This window comes from Electrophorus electricus, chromosome 6, assembly GCF_013358815.1.
Source record: "Electrophorus electricus isolate fEleEle1 chromosome 6, fEleEle1.pri, whole genome shotgun sequence".
NCBI classification, from domain to species: Eukaryota; Metazoa; Chordata; class Actinopteri; order Gymnotiformes; family Gymnotidae; genus Electrophorus; species Electrophorus electricus.
The window spans coordinates 12,173,482-12,191,369 of record NC_049540.1 but is presented as its reverse complement, the minus strand read 5'-3'; the positions used below and the strand labels follow the sequence as shown (position 1 = coordinate 12,191,369).

The following is a 17,888-nucleotide window of genomic DNA, read 5'->3' as shown; positions in this document are numbered from 1 at the left end:
TTGAAGAATAATTGTTTAGAATTAAATAAATATTTTTGAACAAGGGTAAATATTTTGAACAAGGGTAAATGTCTTCAGAAACTTAATCCCTACAAATAAAATGTCAGTAAACAATGGTTATCTTATGACTGGTACTTTCAGTTTAGTCCACTCAGTCATCATCAATTCCTTAAAAGGGAAAAAAACAGTGGATTTCAGGCCTATTTTTGGTTCAGACGATGATCCTTTATCTCTAGGAGTTCATTGGTTTCTTGAGTGGATGAATAGTTAACCTGAAGCCTAAAATGAATGATCAGAGAAAAGAAATGACATAGTTAAAAGAATTCTGTGCACTCTGAACAGTAAGATCCAGTTGTGGATGTTTTGCGATATAAATAATACTTTGTGTGCACCTGTACTTTCTTACAGTAGAACAGAATCAAATATTGCTCCTGTGTGACCTGACCTTGTCAACTTGTCCATCATGTCACTAAACTCCTCATGGGTCCTCTGTAGACTCCAGTAGGAGATGTCCAGTCATAAAATCAGCTCCAAAGCTTCCTATACACATGTGTCTCTGCCACAAAGTGCTGTGGAGCTCTTTATTCTGTTTCTGATGCATTCTAGAGCAAGAAAGAAAGAATTTTAGATTTTTTTTATATATATATATATATATATATATATATATATATATATATAGAGAGAGAGAGAGAGAGAGAGAGAGAGAGAGAGAGAGAGAGAGAGAGAGAGAGAGCATGTAACGATATATATGCAATATATATGTATATTCTGAATAATATACATAATATGAATGCAATTAATAATTAAACTCATACAATGCTTTCAAATTCAGGGCCATTTTCCTGTCCAACATTGAAATAGAAATTGATTTTCAAAGGTTATAGATGGAAAAGGCATTAAGTAAAACAACTCTTGACTATGCAGCTTCAGGGAAGACTATTGAATAATCAATATAAATAAATTGTTAATTAGTTTGATTAATATACATTTACTCAAAGGTCACCTGTGCCACTGCCTATTACACAATACAGAGTGCAGATGTGTCATGCAAAGACAATTACATAATTGAACTTAATCATAATTCTGTGATCATATTTTCAAAAGTCAAGGAAACATGAGGTCCTTAAAGTGTAACATTTATCTTATTCTATTATTGTATAATGTTATTGTATAATGTTAAATACAAAAACAGCCCATCGTCAAAGAGGTCAAAGAGACCTCCTTACTTGTCTTCTCCTGTAACTCATGGTTGAATGATCATCAAGGCTTGTAGAGCTTATGGTGTTTCTGCAGGCATCTGACTTTCTATAATGAGGGAAGGAGGCTCGCTGGCCACTCAAAAAGTGGTGAAGAGGATCGGGAGGATTCACACAATAGTAATGTACTTCGGCATGATAATGATGAAGGTGAGATTCTGCATGATTTTGAAGATGCTCACGGAGGGCCTCAATATGAGAGTGATCACAGAGAGATTGTAAATTGGAGTGATGATAAGTTTCCCCTTGAGAATTGTGATGAGAATGAGAATTAGAATGGGAATGTTGATGGGATTCTGGATGCTCTGGATGATGGTGGAACTCAGAATGTGAATGATGATTATGAGATTTTGGATTTGAATAGTGGTGAGATTCAAAATGCAAAAGTTGACTGGATCCTGAGTCATCTTACTGATGATGTTCCTCACAGTGAGTTGGCGCTTTTGGGTGCCCAGAATGATGGTGACCACAAATGTCAGCATGACAAAAACGTTGGTGCCATCCCTCTGAGGGAGTTGGACTAAGAGAGTGGCAGCGATTGAGAGTAACAGAATAGCACTGAGGAGATTCCTGAATAGTCCGTCTATTCGGATTACCCTCAGAATGTGATCGAACATTGGGATAGCAGGGATGGTAATCATCATCAGAGTGTTGAAAGTGTGGATAGGACCAATGATGGTCATCAGAATGGTAATAAGAATGAAGGAGAACATTAGGAGGAAATGACAGAGGATGTTTATGGGTATCATGACTGGAATCATAAACTGAATGATGGCACTCTTGTTAGGGCTGAAAGGAGTGACACTTGTGTGAGTTATCAGGATGTTGTGAAGGAGAGTGAGATTTGTGGGGGTACTGAAATTCTTCATGAGTGGAATAGTGGTGGTGGTGGGATTCCGGTTGAGAAGATTGTTCATGAATGTCTGAAAGGGAGGCATGATGGTGTGTTTCTGAAAGATGATAATGAGATTCTGAATTGGAGTGATGAGTTTCTGAAGGTGGATAATGATGACACCAGGACAGACTTTGGCAACCTTTTTGATGATGGTGGTGGTGCAATGGCAAATGATGGTAATGGGATTCTGCTTGGGAATGATAGTGAGTTTCCAAGAATGGATAACAAATATGTAAAGATGGATGGTATTCATAATAGTGGTGTTGCAGTTGGGATGAGGAATGAGGCTGATGAAACTCAAAGGAGAAACTGGGGTGATGTGATTTCACATGAGAATAATGGTGGTGAGATTCCAAATGGGAATAATGAATTTCTGCATGGGAAAAATATTGATAAGGGGATAGGCATTGGTGAGCTTCATGATGGTGTGATGGTAAACTATGTTGAGCTCCTATAGGGTGTTGATGAATACTGGACTTAACATTGTGTCAATTTTGACCATGTTCTGAATTTCTTTTAGCTGGACCATTGCTGATATTTGTGTGACAGCTTATACTATGATGAAAATGCTTGGAATTCCCAAAAGCCTGGTGGTGATGATGGTGCTGTTGTTGAACATGGTGCCTGCTTGATTGTTTGCTTGAATGGAAAACCTTTCTCATATAAGAATGTTGACCAGTGCGCTTGATTGAATGAGAACGCTTGCTGCTGTGGAATGGTATACTGGATGCCACAGAGTTGACACTTTCAGGTTGGCTGGCAGAACATTTTGGTCTCGTATCCATTTTGTACTTAGAGGTTGAAGATTTCATATGTGTTGGGTTGGGGCCTTTGGTCCTGTGAGCTTCCTTTAGCCGAAGAGTCCGAAGTCTGGAGGACCTTAGTACCTGCCTGGTGATGCCACTAGGAAGGCAGAAAGCTTAATCTTTTCTTTCATAATATTACTGGCCTCCTCTTTACTTTTCTTAATTTCTTTCTCATCTAATTCCCTTTCTTCAAATGGATCTACCTGCCTGGGCAGCACCTCCATAGTCTTTGCCTTTTGAAAATGTTTAGTCTGACACTTTTTCTTTTGCAGTCTGCCTTCTTCAGACAGTTCCGGGGGTGACTTTGCCCACTTGTCAGTGTGCCTTTGGTCTTTCTCTTGGTGGAGAAGCTCTTTCTCAAGCTTGCAGTCTTGGGGACTTGGCTATCATTGTCCAGTAAGGGTACAGTATCTTCTTCAATTTTCTTATCCTCAAAGGCTCTCCTTCTCCTGGAGCTATCATTACAGGATTGAGAATGCTGTGGATGGCAACCGCCCGTTTTGGATTTAGAAGAAAATTTGGCATTTCCCAGGCAGCTTTCAGAGGATAAGAAAGAAAATGAACCAGAGGAAGAGAATGAGGAAGAAGAAGCTGCAGAGGATGAAGATTAGGTATTAGCATAAGAATGACTGCTGAAGAACGGACCTGATGCTTTTTCTGATGCTGCTGCAGATGGTGGTCATCAGAGTGAGGACTATGGGATTTTTTTATGGTGAACACTATGGTGGTGATCATGAACATTGCTGCCCTCTGAAGGACTGCAACTGCAAATAAGCAAAACGATCAACAATAATTATTATTAAATCAACGTTTGGCGTATAGTTGTGTTTCAAATTTGTCAGAGTAGGATTATTCAAATTCCTCCCTTGTTCAGAGACACAAAATAAGATTGTAGGTCATTACCTCTACTCTGATGTGCCTATGAAAATTTAGCCCGATTCTCACACCCTTCAGTTAAGTGTAATTCATGCAGCAGGAAAGGTTTGCAATAGTGATGAGGTAAGTAACAATCATGGTGTACTTGATGATGGGCCATTTTTTTCTCCTCACACTTGTGAACTTCAGATGAAAATGTGTTGTCCTGGTTTTTCCAACAGACAAATTGTGTCGGGCTACAGTTTAGACTGATAACACTGTATGCTCTGTCTGAACTGATGGTGCAAGGTTTTATAATTGCTGTAGGAATAACAATGTCAATTACATTAGTTTTTCATTGCATGATATGATCTTTTGATTATGAATCAGAAATGTTTACATTTTCAAATACGATTAATTAAATTTTAGACAACAGTAAAATAGTAAATCTATTACTGACAAGGGGATGAATAAATATACAGACAAAATGGAATTCATCATCTAAATCTAATGAACAAATCTAATATTGACAAAAAACTTAAAGAAACTTTTATATATATTTTATATATATATAAAAGTAAAATAAATTAATAAAATTAAATTCTATTTATAGAAAAAGCATTGATGCTATTACTGTATTGAATCATAAAATTATGTTATATTAAATAAACAGCATGACCAAACTTACCTTAAACAAAATGGTGAAAGAAGGAAAAATACATGTCCCATCTCCAAGAAAAAAAGGTATATACTTTTGTGGTATATAATTGAAGTCCTAAATACATCTAGTCCATGAAGACTTGTAATGAGCTGCCCCTAACCTAACAATGCAGCATTGTTGGGAGGATCAGGACAAATGAGAAGAAAACTGGAATTCTCAGAACATTTCACTGCACAATCCACTTCCCTCTCTTCCACAATCCCATTTCTATGCCAATCATTTTTTGGTTTCACTGCTTCAGTTGCACCCAGCATTTTTAAACTGAGTTGTTCTCTATGTGTATTATCAAAGGGGAAAAAACTAAATTAGTATTAAGCTGATCATTCCTCTGTTGGCGATTTAAGTGTAGCTGTATCTAAAACAAGGTAAATTGCAGTTTTTAATAATTGTTTTCTCATTCTCTTATCCACTCGTTACTCAGGACTTAGCACATAAATACACTATTGGTAAATGCACGTTTTATCTTACAGATGAACAATGTCTAGTTTTCCATGCTTCAAGGGTTGGCTTGCCCAATGGCAATGTGTCACTGTTCGTTATTGATCACCATACTATACCATTGCAATGGGGTTGGTGAACTACACTGGAGATGGAATCATTGGGACTCAATTTGAATTACAACAATGACAGTTAATCCTCATCAATAAATACCCATGCCAAATTTTACTCTATGGCATGCAAAATGGCATCATAAATATCAAAACATCAATACAACCTTTCCAAGAAGCCACTGAACAAGACAAGATAAATATGACACCAAGAGGCCAATACACTCTCATTAATCTTCAATGGAAAAAGATTTAATTCTTAATTTCCTCATCAGCATTATGAAAATGGGACATTATGAAACTGGATTTGATAGAATCACTAACACTTAGTATAGTTGCATGTCTATGAGTTAAGCCATGTTGATATCGGATTCTCTAGGTCTGTGTCCCTTCTAGTCCTTTCAGTATCAATGTTGCATTGTGTAATACAGACCGTACCTCCACAGTGACAGCATCACAGTGACCCTCCAGCAAATGAAATGGAAGGACACAGAGGAAGCCGCAGCATGAATTGTCTCAGTATTGCCATGCACAAGCTAACTGCATGGCCACGTTACCTTTCCTACAATCTGTAAAGCAAGCCTGTACAATCTTTGTCACATGCCATTCAACTTGACAGATTGTGATCAAACTTCATTAACGGCAAAGCTAATTTCACATGTAGCATGTTCCTTTTTTTTGGCACGTATAACATGCTTTGAATAACTTGCCGCTGCAAATTTCAATCAACATCTAATCTGAATACAATTAAAAATCTCATTTAAAATCCATTTTCCCCATACAAAATTGAAGAAACAGGCTAAAACACAATAGTTCTGAATGTGGAGAAGTAGAGAGAAACAAACATACTGTGGGAAATAATCGCATCAAACAATTTATTAAGGCCGAGTTAACATACGCTTGTCTTGCTGCATAGGACATACAAAGCTTTAGACAGAAAACTGTGGAACCTCAGTGAAGTGTCTATTAGGTATAATCAGGGCTGCTTATACAAGTAGATATTGAAGGCAAATTATTGGATATGGGCTTTTAATAAGATCATATCCAGTAAGGTAAACATGAGGGCAAAGTGAGGAAAATGGTAAACAGTATAAAGATTGCATTACAGACAGCTGCTGATTTCAAAACAGCTACTTGCTGCAACAAACTGCCCCCTCTAGAGGCAAATTACATGAAGTGCAATGGTAGCACACAGTGTGTAGATACTGAGATCTCCCAGTAAATACACTATATAAATCCGCAAGCAAACTGATGCACTATGATATGAAACTTGGGGATTGTGGATAGTGAATAACAAGCTGGTTGACGAATTAATTCATTGCACAATGCAAACCAAGCCTCATCAGCATCTATTGGCAACGTGGATGAAATACTGGGACACCGTAATCACTAATAATGACCAGGTTTCGCTAACGTAAGAGTAATAAATTGCTACTTTTAACAATGCCTTGTTGGAGGGAGGGAGAGAAAAGAAATTCCATTAACATTGGCCCCTGAAATAGTAAAACACTATGTCCATATACAATTCCTTGTTTCGTTTTACTTGTAAAGTATAACAAAAACAATACAAAAAAGACCAAATAAAATAAGCAATCCTGCAGGCCTGGTTGATGGAAGATTAAATAACAGATGCTGTTAAAGAACAAAAATAGCCTCAAAAGAAATGACTTGTGCCATTCTGACAGAATTTTATCTTAACAGTTTGACTGATTTGTGCACAGTAATGAGTGCCCATACAGATGTAATCTGTTTAGTCTTTAAATGTGATAAACTGAACGAAGAATTCTGTTCCTTTTCATTCTGGTCTGGGGTTTTCAACTGTTCCAGTGGCATTAACTGTCTTCAAAGGCTGTCCTAAGACTTCACTCCACCACCAGCTCAAAACACTCTGCCTCTTCAAATTCAGCATTCATTTTTGCAGCCAGAATATCCAGCTCTGACAACTAAGAAAGGGGATCAAAGATTAAATCAAGTTAGGAACTATATTAAAAAAGGAAAGTATCACTTACAAAGAACTATTGAGATAAAATTTTAACTTCATATCAAATTTACTAACATTTAACGAAGCACACAACTCACCTTTATCTGTTGGACTCTCTTCCTCCGAGTGTTCTTCTTTACCAGGCACACTCCCGGGATGTTCAGGTCTGGCTCTGGGTGGTTGTACACGGTGTCCTCAGCTGCCGAAAGGTTGAACGATCCCCCGCAAAGGGAGGCGGTGCTTTGGAGGGCTCCCCTCGACACATTGGCCTTACGCATCACCTCCGGGGTCTGGAGCCTCTCAAACCCAAACAGGGTCTCACGGCGAGTGGGGGATGAGGCAGACAGGGGTTCAGGACTCTCAACGGACCGGTCCCGCATGCTTAAGCGGCTGTAGGAACGACGTACTTTGTGGGACCACACAGAATTCTGATCTGGTTCTCTATTCTTGGGAGGGGGAGAAGCAGGGGTCTGGATGGGGGAGATGATTTTGGACTTGGGCAGATGTGCATCAGCTTGGGCTGGACTTGAAATTTCAGATCTCTTCCTAGTAGCACTAGACAATATGTCCACATTTAACTTGTTGGGCACTGATGGGACCTGTGAAAATATTTTAGTGTATGAGGGAAAAGCAATTGTGTAATGAAAACTGAATACAGGAAAGAGGACAAATTCTGTTCATACTGTTACACTGACCTGCGTTTTCCTTGGAGCAATTTTCCTCACAGAGATGGAACGTTTAACAAGCACACAAGCCTTAAGAAAAAGACAGAACAAGACAGATTTGACAAAGGGAAATTATCTAGTTAGTTACAACTAGAGACACAAGCTAACAAACAACCTTCCCTCAGCACACATCTCAAGCAGTAATCCACAAACATCCTCTCACCTCAGATTTAGGAGGTACATTTTCTTCATTCGCCGATAGCCTCGCAGATCTCCTTCGTGGTGGGCTTCCATCTGACTCTACGAAATCAAAGGGACAGAACATTAGCTATTAAACCTTTGTGAAATTTCACCTTGTGAAAAAACGCTAACTAACGCTAGATATCCTTGGTAATTCAGCTCGTTAGCTGGCAGAGGTTACGTTAGATTACTGAAACGAAACAACGATGTCAGATAGCGAGCTTGTTTAGTTAAGATAGCTAACTGGCCACAAATTACCTTATTTGACTCGTTTAACATTGTCGGTAATGTTATAGGGCTAGCCTGTATGCTAGAAAGTATTTAGCGTTTACTTACTTCTAATTTTGTTGTTCTTGTTCACTTGACCAGTCGACGAGAGTCGCGGTGTCCTACTGCTCATTTTGCAAAGTTGAAGTAGCTAGCCGCTAGCTAACTAGCTCAGCAGACACTAAATATTGTATAAATGTGTGCCTTCTAGGTAGCTACCCGCGGTGGACGAAATAACTTCGTACAAAATGCTTTCTAATAGTATTTATCTGGACACATTTCAGAACCCTGACAGTGTTTCAAAATTGCCCGCCTTATCGTACCAGAAATGGCGGAGCGAGAGGAGGAGCTTTTCTCGGATAAAAGTCACTGACGTTCACATACTGATGCTGTCGTCCTCAATGCAGTTTTAAATGAAAGTATAGTCTAAAAGACAACCAGTTAAATTAAATACGTCAGTTTAAAACAAAAACTAACTAGAATACACCTACTGACTATATCGGCGTCCTAATTTAGTCTCCGGTTGGCTAGAGGGCGGTATTTGTAACCTAAGCGAGCGTCCAGAAACTTTGTCAATATGAGACGTCATTATTCTGCGACTATAGCGGAAGAGACGTGGCAAAAATGTCCTTCCTGGAAAAATGCTTCCAAAAGTGAATGTGAATCAATAAACGTTTACATTTACATTGTTTAAGTTTACGTCGTTTGAGTAGTTGGAGCTAAACATTGGGCTGTACTGACTTAGCTCATTCGCAGTGAGTATCAATAATTTTGCTGTCTATCTAATTACGTTTACTACCTAGGTTAGCTAGCTAGGTAGCTGTTTAACTAACGGATCACTACCTACTAGCTGGCTCGGTCTATGACTTAAAATTGCGGGTATGATGTTACTATATTTTCTCCTCTCGCTACTTAGTTTCACCAGTAACTAACAAGGCTGCTTCGAAGCTTTCTCTTATTTATTCTTAAGTCATTGCCATTTTGGCCAACATCTTAATACGTAAAGACTTCACCTTAGTGACATGGGTGTGTTCCTGTGTAGTTTGACAGGCAGACCATGGGTCTGTGCAAGTGTCCGAAGCGGAAGGTTACGAACCTCTTCTGCTTTGAACATCGTGTAAACGTTTGTGAACATTGCTTGGTATCCAACCACAATAAGGTTTGTGATCTAATTATTTAAATCACTTGTTTACTTAGGTAAATATAAATCTTGCAGATGTTGATCTGGTTTGTTTCAGTAAATTCTAAAGCTAGATTTTCACTGATGTTATTTTGCTTGTCTCTTGTATAGTGTATTGTGCAATCCTACCTGCAATGGCTTCAGGACAGTGATTACAACCCCAACTGCAGTTTATGTAGTCAGCCTTTAAGTTCCCAGGACACTGTGAGATTGGTGTGCTATGGTGAGTCACTCTAAATAATATGCTATTTGTATTATTTTACAGTCAACTCACTATCAGACATAGACACAGGTAAGTAATGTAGTCAGTATTATTTTAAATGCCAGAGTTTAGTGTGATAAACCCACCGAAAAGTGCTAATTACAAACACAGCTGGATCTGTTAATTAAGGCCTACAGTGCAACAGTGCTGTAATGTAAGAGAGGCAAATAAGCAAGGAAATTACAAAGTATATACAAACAAATGACCTGCAAAGCTACAGTGGCCTACACTTTTTTTTGTTCTTTCCTCTTCATTAAATCTTGCCATATTCCATCTCAGATCTATTCCACTGGTCCTGTCTGAATGACTTGGCCTCACGCCAGCCCCTGTACACAGCCCCAGCGGGTTACCAGTGCCCAACATGCCAGGGCCCTGTCTTCCCTCCCCCCAATCTGGCCAGCCCCGTGGCTGACATGCTGAGATCGCAGCTGTCCTCAGTCAACTGGGCCAGAGCAGGATTGGGGCTTCCACTGGTGAGGATGAGAAAGATCAGTCCTGATACTTAAATGCGATATTGGCATATTTATTTTTAACTGACTAGGATAATAGGATAGACTATAATTTAGATATTATTGGGAGGTAGTGACAAATCAGCATGACGATTATATGGTAAAGATGGGGTAAATACAAGCCTTGAACTCAGTAGAATGTAACAGAACTTACTATTTAGGCACGTGTGTCATTTCATTTGTGTTCTATCAAGGTTGAAGACAAACTTGAGGTTGAAGAGAGCGCAACCCATGATGTTACCGATTACACAGACTGGACTTTTGACAGTGAGTCTGGCCTACTTCATAAATAAACCAGTTCTTTCTGTTCAGCTTAGCCAAGCTATTGTATCACATTGTCCTACTTGGCTCAGGTCATTTCCACTTTTTTCCTCTGACGTGTCTCCCCCACACAGCCTCTACCATGGAGCCATCTGTCTCGTCCTCTGCCCTCGCCTATGCTTTGGATCCAGCTATTGGTCCAACTCCTCCTCATCAGCACATGGGTCTCAGCCACAGCCCGCAAAACAACGGAGGCCTGGGGGTCCAGGAGCACTCTGTCATCAACATGATCACAGCCACAGCACCAGACACCATCACCATTAGCAAAGGTGTGACCTGATTTTGTATCACTATAAATTCAAGCCAGAAAAGCATGTTGTTGCATCTATAGGTTTTGGTTCTGAACTGCTGGCACAATACTGCAAGATTAACTGCATTCACTAAGAAATAGCATAGTAAAATCTAGGCTGCTTATTGGTACATTTGAGCAAGTGCGAACAGCATGGCTGTTCATGGTGTCTGAAATGATCCAGATCTTCCCCACCAATCGCAGCAGTTCCTGGATGTGGCTTTAAGTGCATGTTGACATAAATTGCACGTCTTTTCCCAGCATCATCACCTAGGAAGTTGTATGACACGCGTGAATCCGGGAATGCTTCGGTGACCCAGATCGACTTTGACGATGACAAGTATCGCCGGCGGCCAGCCCTCAGCTGGTTTGCGCAGATCCTGAAGTGAGTTTCCTCCACCAAGTTTAAGCTTTGTCTTGTTCTGAGGTTGGCGCCTTCTAATTACATGCTAGGTATAACCATTTTGTTCACATCCAGTTGGCCTAGTTCAGAAATGACTATGGAATAATTGTTATGCAGAAAAACTTTACAATATTATGTGCAGTGTATGACTTGTGTAGAACATCAATCTACTAGCAGTGCTGAGTCTAAAAATCATGATCTGCCTGCAAGATTGTGTAAAGCAGTAATAAATATGTCTTGGAAAAAATGTAGAGTTAACCAACCACATTAAAGTGAAAGGTTAAAAAATATATATACGTATTAAAAAAAATCTCTGTATTTTCTGCTCTGAAATGCTGGGGGCGTATCTGCTGAAAGCAGACACTAATGCCCATTTGCAGAATGGGTGCGGCGGCTTTCAGGTGTCAGTTACCACTAACGGCCTGATAAATGTATGCTCCATCTAGCAGCTTTATCAGATTTGTACAGCCATAAGTGTGACTGCCACAATCCAGAATCTGATTGTGCCAGAATCCAGTTCGGAGCCAGAGGACACTGACTTATCCGAGAATCAACCTCATTCCTCTCAGTCTGTAACAGAATGGTATTTGTTTCCCCCATTATTGCAACCTATTAGTAGGTATTACTGTCATAACCTAGCCAAATAGAGTTCAGCTATCAATAAATGACACAAGACAAGACATTCTCACTTTATTGTAAACTTTAATTTGTCAGTTTGATCTTTGACGATACAATCAGCTACCTTCCACACACCGCCATTTAAAATGTTGTTTCTACTCAGGGAGAAATGGCAGTATAAAATTACATGCCCTAACATAAGTTAGCTTGCTAGCTAACATTACATGAAAATGATGCTAGGCTACACCATGTGAAATCCCGTTAGTTAGATTGGGGGTTGCACCTCCAATTCACAAAATTATGTGAAGTTACTGTGGACTAATCGGTCCCATCTTTTCTTCATTGCATTGTTCATAGGAAATTTAAATAAAGAGTCCCGCAAGATGCATTTTTGGATTGAAGGTAGAGCTAGCTAGTAAACTAGATGTAGATACTAACTCATGATTAGGTGAGAGAGAGCCACTGACGCCAAAGTGCTGTGCTTTTTATAATGTTATGGAGTTATGGGTGGGGTTACGTTAAGCATGGTTCCAGTGCGTCGTCGAGCATGATTTCAGGCCTGTCCGAAAATGCTGAAAACACAAATTATGAAACACAGTTTTATGGTCCAACCCCACAAATTGTGCTTCACAATTTCATACTACTACAAAGTTCATAATCCTTTTCTGATATTTTTTTGTAATTAATTTCTAACATATATATTATGTTTACCAAACCAATCTCTAAATTTCCTTTCATGGACTTTGAGTATTTTGTATTATTATCAGATGTTTGAGAGTAAATTGTCTTTTTGTTCTTCCTGATAGGAACCGCTTGGGCACCAAGAGAAAACCCCTCACACTGAAGCAGAAGATCCTTATACTGCTACTGGTGGGAGTCATTGGCTTCTTCACTCTCATTATCATCATGGCCAAACTAGGCCGGGCCTCAGCCGACGAAGACCCCAACCTGGACCCCATGCTGAACCCCAACATCAGGGTGGGCAACATGTGAATGAGCTGCTTCTTCCTCTGGACCAGTGTGGTGCTTCGCTGCAAAATCCATCTTGGGTAGAACAAAACGGAGGCAGGAATGGCAGCTTAATTGGACTGCTCTGGAGTTCAGAGTGTTGGGACCAGCAAGTACCTGCCTCTTCTGGGGAAATGAAGGGGATCAAGAGCTTTTTCTGCCTGCGTGGGTGGGGGGGGGGCAGCCGGAGGAAATGCCTCCCCTCCACCTTTCTGACTGCTAGCAGGAGCAAAAGTCTTGTACCTGTGAGGTGACTGCTGCAATCTTCTGAGTTCTGTTGGAATTTCCACCCTAAAAAAACAAGAATGGGTGAAACTTTTATTAGACCCTCTTTAATTCTTCGTGATGCTTTCATGTGTCCTTGAACACAGTTGTCTGTTTATCCTTGGTGGGGGGCTCGTGACTTTTTTTCAAATAGCAATACAGCTAATTAACATACTGCTTTAAAAGGCATTATAATTTAGATATTTTCAGTTGAATATTCCATTCACTATGGTGTCTGTTACCAAATCTGATTTCTGCAATTCCCAGTAGCTGCAAGATTAGGGAGACAAAGGTGTGTGCATGTATAGATCAAGTTCATAAAGAATTTTGTTCTGTACATGGAAAGAATCCTTACATGACTCATTTAATTCATCTACATGTGTAATCTGAGAGTATTCCAAATTATTCATGTATTTTCAATGTTTATTTTCAGATTAGATTAACCAAAAAACTTTAATGGAAACTCTGCTTGAGCTCATAACACAAAACAGTTGGCATGTGGCTTTTGCTATTTGAGATTTGTTTATTTGGATTTTTTTTTTTAAATCTGATTGAAAACTATTGATAAAATCTCTGCTTGTTACACTACACTCCTGTTTGCACTTTGCCCACTCAGTCTAGTTTCCATATTTCTAGGTCTGCTTTTCTTTACTTTGAAAAGGTTCTAGATTTGTAAAGGCAAATACTATACAGTATGAATATTACAAAAGTCCCTGGACATCCTGTGGCAGAGAGCTGTAGTGTGTTTGTTTAGTATTCAGCTCTGAAAGATATTTGTTTTGAACTAACAGGATTTCACTGTGTTCATGTCAATCTCTATTAAATTATGAACTTTATAAAAGAATCACTGAATTTCATCAACTTTGTACTTAAATGGTATACAGGTATATGTTGAATTTGCTAGAGATGAGTCTCTTCTTTAAAAGTAGGATTACCGCAAGTAAAGTGACTATTCGGGGGGTCATTGTAACAGCTACTTTTATTGGCGGATTTTGAGAATTATTTTCCTGAATGTGTCACTGTATATTTGAATGAAAGCAAAGTTCAGGACGCTGTGAGGGCTGACAAGTTTGTCATAACCTAAAAAAATGTTTTTTACTTCTAAACCAAATGCAATGTGCCTGGATCAATTGTAGTCTACAGGTCAGCCTCGTATGACCATTCCTCGTAATCCTCGTATGATTGTTCCTCGTAATCTTTTTATGACTGTTCCTTGTAATCCTCGTAATTCAGCATCTGTAGAAGGTTTTTACTGCCAGAAATTGGTCCATGTTGCTACTGAATATTTTGCTTTAAAATCCACATTCTAATGGCAGGAAAAGAAGCAACATGACAAAGATCAACCTAAAACAGTAGGTTTTGTGAATACCATTGCAAAGGAGAACAGTGCAGCTCCAGACAAATGGGTTCAATTGTTTAACTTGAGTTAGATTCACCTTAACTGGGTAGGTCCTATCATTTCAGTGCTTACTAACAAGATCTGTGATGTTAGGCCAGTACACCAATCTGCAAAAGTAACAATTCCAGAATGAATTACTGTCTATGTTTTGCCAGATTATGGAGATTCCTCTTTAAAGGCAGTCCCAACTGAACTGGCCTCGCTGTAGTGTAATAGCAAACCCTGGTAACAGCTAACAAACACCTTTAATCAGCTGTAAAAAAAAAAGGCTACTAGTGAGCTAGAGCATGACTTTACACAAGCCCTTCAACCTAAAACAGTTTACTAAGAGTTACAAAATATTTGGTGAGGTATAAGAAAATAAAATACTTTGAAAGTACCTCTAGCAAAGCATGTGAATATTGTTGTAATAAATAGGCAAGGCACAACACAAACACATACGTGTGCAACGTTTATTTTGAGCAAATCCCAAATCGTAATCCATACTACAGTCCAAGGTTGAGTAGTCGGGAGACAAGGAAATAATCTGTAATCCAGTGGGGGTAAACGGAGAAAATCTTCTAGAACTCATCTCCTTCTCATCCTCATGATCTCATAGCAGAACCGGGAGATGAAGGAGCCCAAGTTCAGTGCTGTAAAGCCACAGAGACTTTAGGTTTGAGCATTAAGCAGCATTCACAGCAGACTAACAAATGGCTGGTGAATATTCCTGAAGTTCTTTACCACTATATACTCACTGAAAAGCACAGTATTTTGTTTATTTATTTTTATCAATTTATGGTGGATTTAACAAAGAACGTGCTGATAAGTTCAGTAACAAATTTCCACTGTCTTGGAAAATAATTCGCAAGGAAATAAAGGTACAAAAAAAATAAAGGTGAAAAACACAACGGAAAAAAAAAGAAAAAGTGAAACCAAACTCTGATGCAATAGAATAGTAATTCCTCAGATTCAGTGTGAGAAAGATGCAAGAACAAAGACTCACAGACAGACAGCAGTGCGATGTAGGCTGCTTTGTTGTCCTGTACCAGCAGCGCATACACTGAGCCCAGCACAGACCAGTAGAAGCTCACCACCTGTAGCACCTAACCATGGAGTTAAGGCAAAGATAATCGCTCATGTTTCTGAAGTGCTTTTAGGTCCAAAGAAGTGGTGGGGGTGGGGGCCCACTGTAAGAGATAGCCACATAAACCGTGGGGAGAGCTTACTCGTGTGCGTAAATCACCTATCACAGATGTCATGTTCTATGGTTAATGCATTTCTTGTCTTCTTCACATTCTTGCAGACGCATCTATGCTTCTTGTTTTCGAACCTTGTTCCTTTTGACGTATGTATAGAGAGTTGTAAAAATGCCAAGTTTATTGTTAGGGTTTTATATAGTTTTTTGCATATGGTTTATATAGTTTAAGTATATGTTCCATTTTATATTTTCTTTGAATGTCTGTGGCAATAGTTGGCAACAATTTGCAGGGAGATATATTGTAGTTCTAAGTTTGAATCAAAATTGGAATTAATTTTGGCTTCATATTTTGCATGTGTGCTATTACTGCTGGGTGGACAACATTTGTATGCCATCTGATCATTCATTATATGAATGATATAATACCAGAAACTTCACAAAAGAAATTTTAATAGATTATGTCAAAATGTTAGCTCAAGTCGTGACAGGAACCACTCTGATGTAGGTAGAACAGAAAATATACAGGCACTGGGAGTTTCTAACGGTACGAGAATAGAGCCCTAAAGACTTCAGTGGCACTTGAGCTTTGCTTGTTACATTTTTTTTTTCAAGATTTATTTAATTCAATAAATCAAACAACAATACAATAAAAAAACACCATTAATAATAAAATTCAACATTATACATAAAATTCAACATTTAAAAATCAAGGACATTTAAAATACCATGGCTCCCCGTGTACCAATTACACGGGGGGCATATACTTTAAAGGTCCGTATAAAAGTCCGTGGTAAAATGTCCCATAAAAGATTGTTCCTCGGCCTGGGCAACTGAGTAAAACAACAATAAAACTGTTTAAAACGGCCTCTCTATAAGACAGAAATAAGAACAGGCCTAAGATACTGCCACCATGGTAGAAATAAAACAATGTCTAAGATAAAATGTATGCCTTAGGTAGTTAAAACAGGGTTAAAACACAAACGATAAAAACCCACACTAAAACAATAAGTGCTAAAAGACATTGTTAGTTTTTTGTTAATTAAGTGCTTTAAAATACACAAAAAACACACACTTATTAGTTAAAAACAAGACATACAATTCTACCTAAAACAATGTTTCTATCTAACTAAGTCTACCATGGTGGTTTAAAACAATAAAACACGATGGTCCGTTGGGATCACCGGATGGAGCAGAGTCTCAGCTAAGTTAAAACCTTTTTCAACTAAAACCCTATAAAGACTCTGGGGGGCCTACAGCTCGAAGAGGCCCTTCCACCTCTCCTTCGCTGTGTGGTAGCCCCACCGGATGACATCATGCTCCATCCTGAATTTTAAATCACCACAAACCTTTTTATACAACCCCCAGGTATCCAGGCGCGTCCCTTTCTGGATGAGGCTGGTCCTCACATTCCAAAGCTGTTTCTTGGTAATGCTCACCAGCTCCCACATCCGGGACGCGAAGGATGGCCTGGTATCCTGGGGCCACCCCCATGTGACCTTATCATAGGTCAGCTGGAACTGCGGGTCTAATGTCCTGTACAGGTCGGCTACCTTACCCCAGACAGTCCGCGCATACCCACAGTCCCAAAATACATGCGGAAGAGTTTCCTCCTCGGCACAGTTGGGCCTTGGGCAGCGAGGGTGCCTGGTAAGCCCGTGCCTGTACAGGACATCCCTGACTGGCAGCTTACCATGTACACACCACCAATTCAGGTCCTGCAGCCGGTTGTCTAAACCTTTGGGCTGTACTCTGCACCATGTGTCCTCCTCCAGGCCCACAACTGCGCGAGTCCCCCGTGCCTCAAGCACAGTCTTGTACAGTAACCTGTGCTTGGCAAGGGACTCGGGCCGCAGACCCGCTGAAAGCGACTTGCTCCATCGCACCATATGGTCAAAGTGCTCCGGCAGCGTCTCAGCCTTGGGGCCGGAGTTAGACCACGTGCGAACAACCTTACGTAATGGCCAGGACAGCCACAACCGAATAAAATATTGATGGGGGTGCTCGAGGGGAGCAGCCAACCGTGCACAGAGCTGTGCGAAGAACAGGCAGTCCAACTTGAGAGGGAAGTCAGGGACATCCCTCCCACCCTTGTCCTTTCCGAGGTACATGACTTCCCTCTTAACATACTCATACCTGCCACCCCAGACGAGATTAAAAACGTCTTTTGTTAAGCCCCGCCGCATAGAGCGGGGCATAGGGTACACGTGGGCCAAGTAGCGCA

The 17,888-nt window shown here is 39.8% G+C and overlaps 2 protein-coding genes across 2 annotated transcripts; one reads left to right on the top strand and one right to left on the bottom strand.

Moving 5' to 3' along the window:
• Positions 1–5,942: 5,942 nt before the first annotated feature.
• On the bottom strand, positions 5,943–8,773 carry cdca5 (cell division cycle associated 5). The gene is made up of 5 exons (XM_027017747.2): positions 8,304–8,773; positions 7,951–8,027; positions 7,758–7,817; positions 7,161–7,661; positions 5,943–7,024 (listed from the first exon to the last, which is right to left on the bottom strand). Exons 1-5 carry the CDS (start codon positions 8,365–8,367, stop codon positions 6,944–6,946), a joined length of 783 nt encoding a protein of 260 aa, XP_026873548.2. The 5' UTR covers positions 8,368–8,773; the 3' UTR covers positions 5,943–6,943.
• A 61-nt stretch (positions 8,774–8,834) lies between these two features.
• zfpl1 (zinc finger protein-like 1) lies at positions 8,835–13,932 on the top strand. The gene is made up of 8 exons (XM_027017746.2): positions 8,835–8,989; positions 9,277–9,393; positions 9,526–9,637; positions 9,956–10,149; positions 10,380–10,452; positions 10,581–10,775; positions 11,057–11,180; positions 12,623–13,932. Exons 2-8 carry the CDS (start codon positions 9,292–9,294, stop codon positions 12,807–12,809), a joined length of 987 nt encoding a protein of 328 aa, XP_026873547.2. The 5' UTR covers positions 8,835–8,989; positions 9,277–9,291; the 3' UTR covers positions 12,810–13,932.
• The last annotated feature ends 3,956 nt before the right edge of the window (positions 13,933–17,888 follow it).

Excerpts from the sequence above, each read along its gene's own strand:
- zfpl1 (XM_027017746.2), top strand. The coding sequence starts at position 9,292 with ATGGGTCTGTGCAAGTGTCCGAAGCGGAAGGTTACGAACCTCTTCTGC. Across the intron at positions 10,776-11,056 it reads CACCATCACCATTAGCAAAG|CATCATCACCTAGGAAGTTG; the intron begins GTGTGACCTGAT and ends GTCTTTTCCCAG. Across the intron at positions 11,181-12,622 it reads TGGTTTGCGCAGATCCTGAA|GAACCGCTTGGGCACCAAGA; the intron begins GTGAGTTTCCTC and ends TCTTCCTGATAG.
- cdca5 (XM_027017747.2), bottom strand. The coding sequence starts at position 8,367 with ATGAGCAGTAGGACACCGCGACTCTCGTCGACTGGTCAAGTGAACAAG. Across the intron at positions 7,818-7,950 it reads ATGTACCTCCTAAATCTGAG|GCTTGTGTGCTTGTTAAACG; the intron begins GTGAGAGGATGT and ends CTTTTTCTTAAG. Across the intron at positions 7,025-7,160 it reads AGAGAGTCCAACAGATAAAG|TTGTCAGAGCTGGATATTCT; the intron begins GTGAGTTGTGTG and ends CCCCTTTCTTAG.